Source organism: Microcebus murinus, chromosome 3, assembly GCF_040939455.1.
Source record: "Microcebus murinus isolate Inina chromosome 3, M.murinus_Inina_mat1.0, whole genome shotgun sequence".
NCBI classification, from domain to species: Eukaryota; Metazoa; Chordata; class Mammalia; order Primates; family Cheirogaleidae; genus Microcebus; species Microcebus murinus.
Window position 1 is genome coordinate 87,046,666 of NC_134106.1, and position 2,599 is coordinate 87,049,264.

General features: G+C 51.7%; 1 protein-coding gene across 1 annotated transcript; it reads right to left on the reverse strand.

Moving 5' to 3' along the window:
* Positions 1-1,071: 1,071 nt before the first annotated feature.
* On the reverse strand, positions 1,072-2,221 carry LOC105856172 (eukaryotic initiation factor 4A-III-like). Its single transcript, XM_076001087.1, has one exon. It carries the CDS (start codon positions 2,179-2,181, stop codon positions 1,072-1,074), a length of 1,110 nt encoding a protein of 369 aa, XP_075857202.1. The 5' UTR covers positions 2,182-2,221.
* Positions 2,222-2,599: the final 378 nt, after the last annotated feature.

Here is a 2,599-nt window from a genome sequence, read left to right on the forward strand (position 1 = left end):
CTGTGGCTACACTACATGCCAAGCTGCATTTCTCTGTCCCCACCAGACCAGGAGCTCCTGGAAGACCGGTGTGCGAATGATTCAGTTCTTGGGTCCCCAACACCGGGCCTGGCACAGAATAGGTTGTTTATGGAGTTGGATTATTTAGCCCAGGAACTGTTGCCTTGGGACTTACAGTTCTGTATTTACAATTCTGTCAAGGGGGATAGGGAAGAAGGAGGAAGTTATCACAACAAAATGGAGTTTTGACATTTTTATTAAAAGATAACATACATACAGAAAAGTTCAATGGGTTTTCATTCACTAAACATACCCATGAAACCAACACCCAGGTCAAGAATCAGAACACCCCTGGCATCCTGGAAGCCCCACCCTACGGTAACCACTTTGAAACCCATCTAAACACATTGAAACCCATCTCAGCAAGTGTGACCACGACATCCGACAGTGCGGGCTGAGTCCTGGCTGTGTGCTCACAGTGAGACTCGGCACTCCTCCCAATTTCTGAAATGCAGCTCTGCAGCATCTCTGTCAATGTTTCCACGGATGCTTCTTCGGCGCGCTCAAACCCTGCCTCTGTGAGCAAGGAGCTCACAACCACTTGCAGTGTTCTCCTCCGGGCCAGATGGTAGTTACCAGCAGGGTTAGGAGACTGTTTACTTCCTGATCTCGTTCCGGAGCCGCTAGCCCCGGCCGCGGCCGCCGTGTCGGCCATCTTGCTCTGGCGTGGCGTGACAGCCCTTCTCTTAGAAGAACTGGGTGATGTGCCTAGAGCTCCGAGTCCTTGGGAGGCCGGTAGTTAGATACATGATCCACTCGGATAGTTCGCCCTTTAATCTTTTTTTTTTTTTAAAGTTTTAAATGTTTAATGAAAAAGACTTGCAGCAATGCATTATTTACATGTGGCTAAGAAAAGTCAGCAGCAGCAGCCTCGAGCTTTTCCTGGGGGCACTATGAGAAGGGATTTTACATAAACCCCTTTAATGGAAGCTGACCCTAAGTGTTTCCAAACAGGACCACAAAATATGTGAAACACCTCCAACCCATCTACAGCGCAGTGGGACTGTTTCTTCAGAGCAGATCGGCAACGTTCACAGGCATTTCATCAATCTGAGTGGAGTAGTACTGTTCAGTATCTCGGAGGATGCGGATGTCGTCGTTCTTTACAAAATTGATGGCCACACCCTTTCGACCATATCGACCTGACCTCCCAATTCTGTGTATGTACAACTCTCTGCTATTGGGCAGGTCGTAGTTAATGATGAGGGACACCTGCGGGACATCCAAGCCCCTGGCCCAGACGTCTGTGGAGATGAGCACTCGGCTGGCGCCGGCCCGGAACTCCTTCACGACCCACTCGCGCTCCTTCTGCGGCATGTCTCCGTGCATCGAGCACACGGTGAAGTTGGCTTCTCTCATCTTCTCTGCCAGCCAGTCAACCTTCCTCCTGGTGTTACAGAAGATGACCGCCTGCGTGATGGTCAGTGTGTCGTAGAGATCACACAGGGTGTCAAACTTCCACTCTTCTCTTTCCACTGCCACAAAAAACTGTCTGATGCCTTCCAGAGTCAACTCATCACGTTTTAGCACGATGCGGATGGGGTCCGTCATGAACTTGGTGGTCATTTCCAGGATTTCATGGGGCAGCGTGGCACTGATAAGGACCACCTGTGTGGCCGGAGGCAGGTACCTGTACACGTCATAAATCTGGTCTTTGAAGCCTTTATTCAACATTTCGTCAGCCTCATCCAAAACCAACATCTTGATAGCTCGTGTCCTTAAACTTCCTCTACGAATCATATCGAAGACGCGCCCTGGTGTGCCTGCGACGACGTGCTGTCCGTAATCCAGCCTCCTGATGTCCTCGCCCACATTGGTGCCCCCGATGCAGGCGTGGCACTGGACGTTCATGTAGTCGCCGAGAGCAAGCAGGCCCTTCTGGATCTGCACAGCCAGCTCTCGCGTGGGGGCCAAGATCAGAGCCTGGGCATCACGAACCTGAGTATCCAAGCACTGAAGGACTGAAATAGTGAAGGTGGCTGTTTTACCTGTGCCAGACTGAGACTGTGCGATGACATCTCTCCCTTTAATTATCTGCTTGGTAGCTCGCTGTTGGATCGCCGAAGGGTTTTCAAACCCGTAGGCGTAGATGCCGCGCAGCAGGTCCTCCCGCAGGCCCATAGAGTCGAACGTGGGGGTCACGTCCACCTCCTCGCTGGTCTCGAATTCCACTGTGCTCATGTCTGCCTCTTTGAGCAGCCGCTTCCGCGCTGAGCCCGAGGTCGCCATCGTGACAAAACACAGATGATGTCGCCTTCAGTCAATTCTTAAGGAAGCCCTCCCAGGAAGATCCAGGCGCTGTCCTTGTACTCGGAGTGCCAGGACACCTTCTCCGGCACCCCAAGCGGAACCTCTCGCTCATTCAGCTCGCTGATCAGCTTCACCTTAAAGGGTTCACCTTAGCAGGTTCCCGGTCGTCCCAACTGCTCAGCTTCCAGAGGAGGCTGCCTTCTCTCCAGTCTTATATTCGGTTCTTGGATCACACATAACCAATCACCTATGAGCATGCAAGATTATCCGATTAATGGTGGGATTAGTA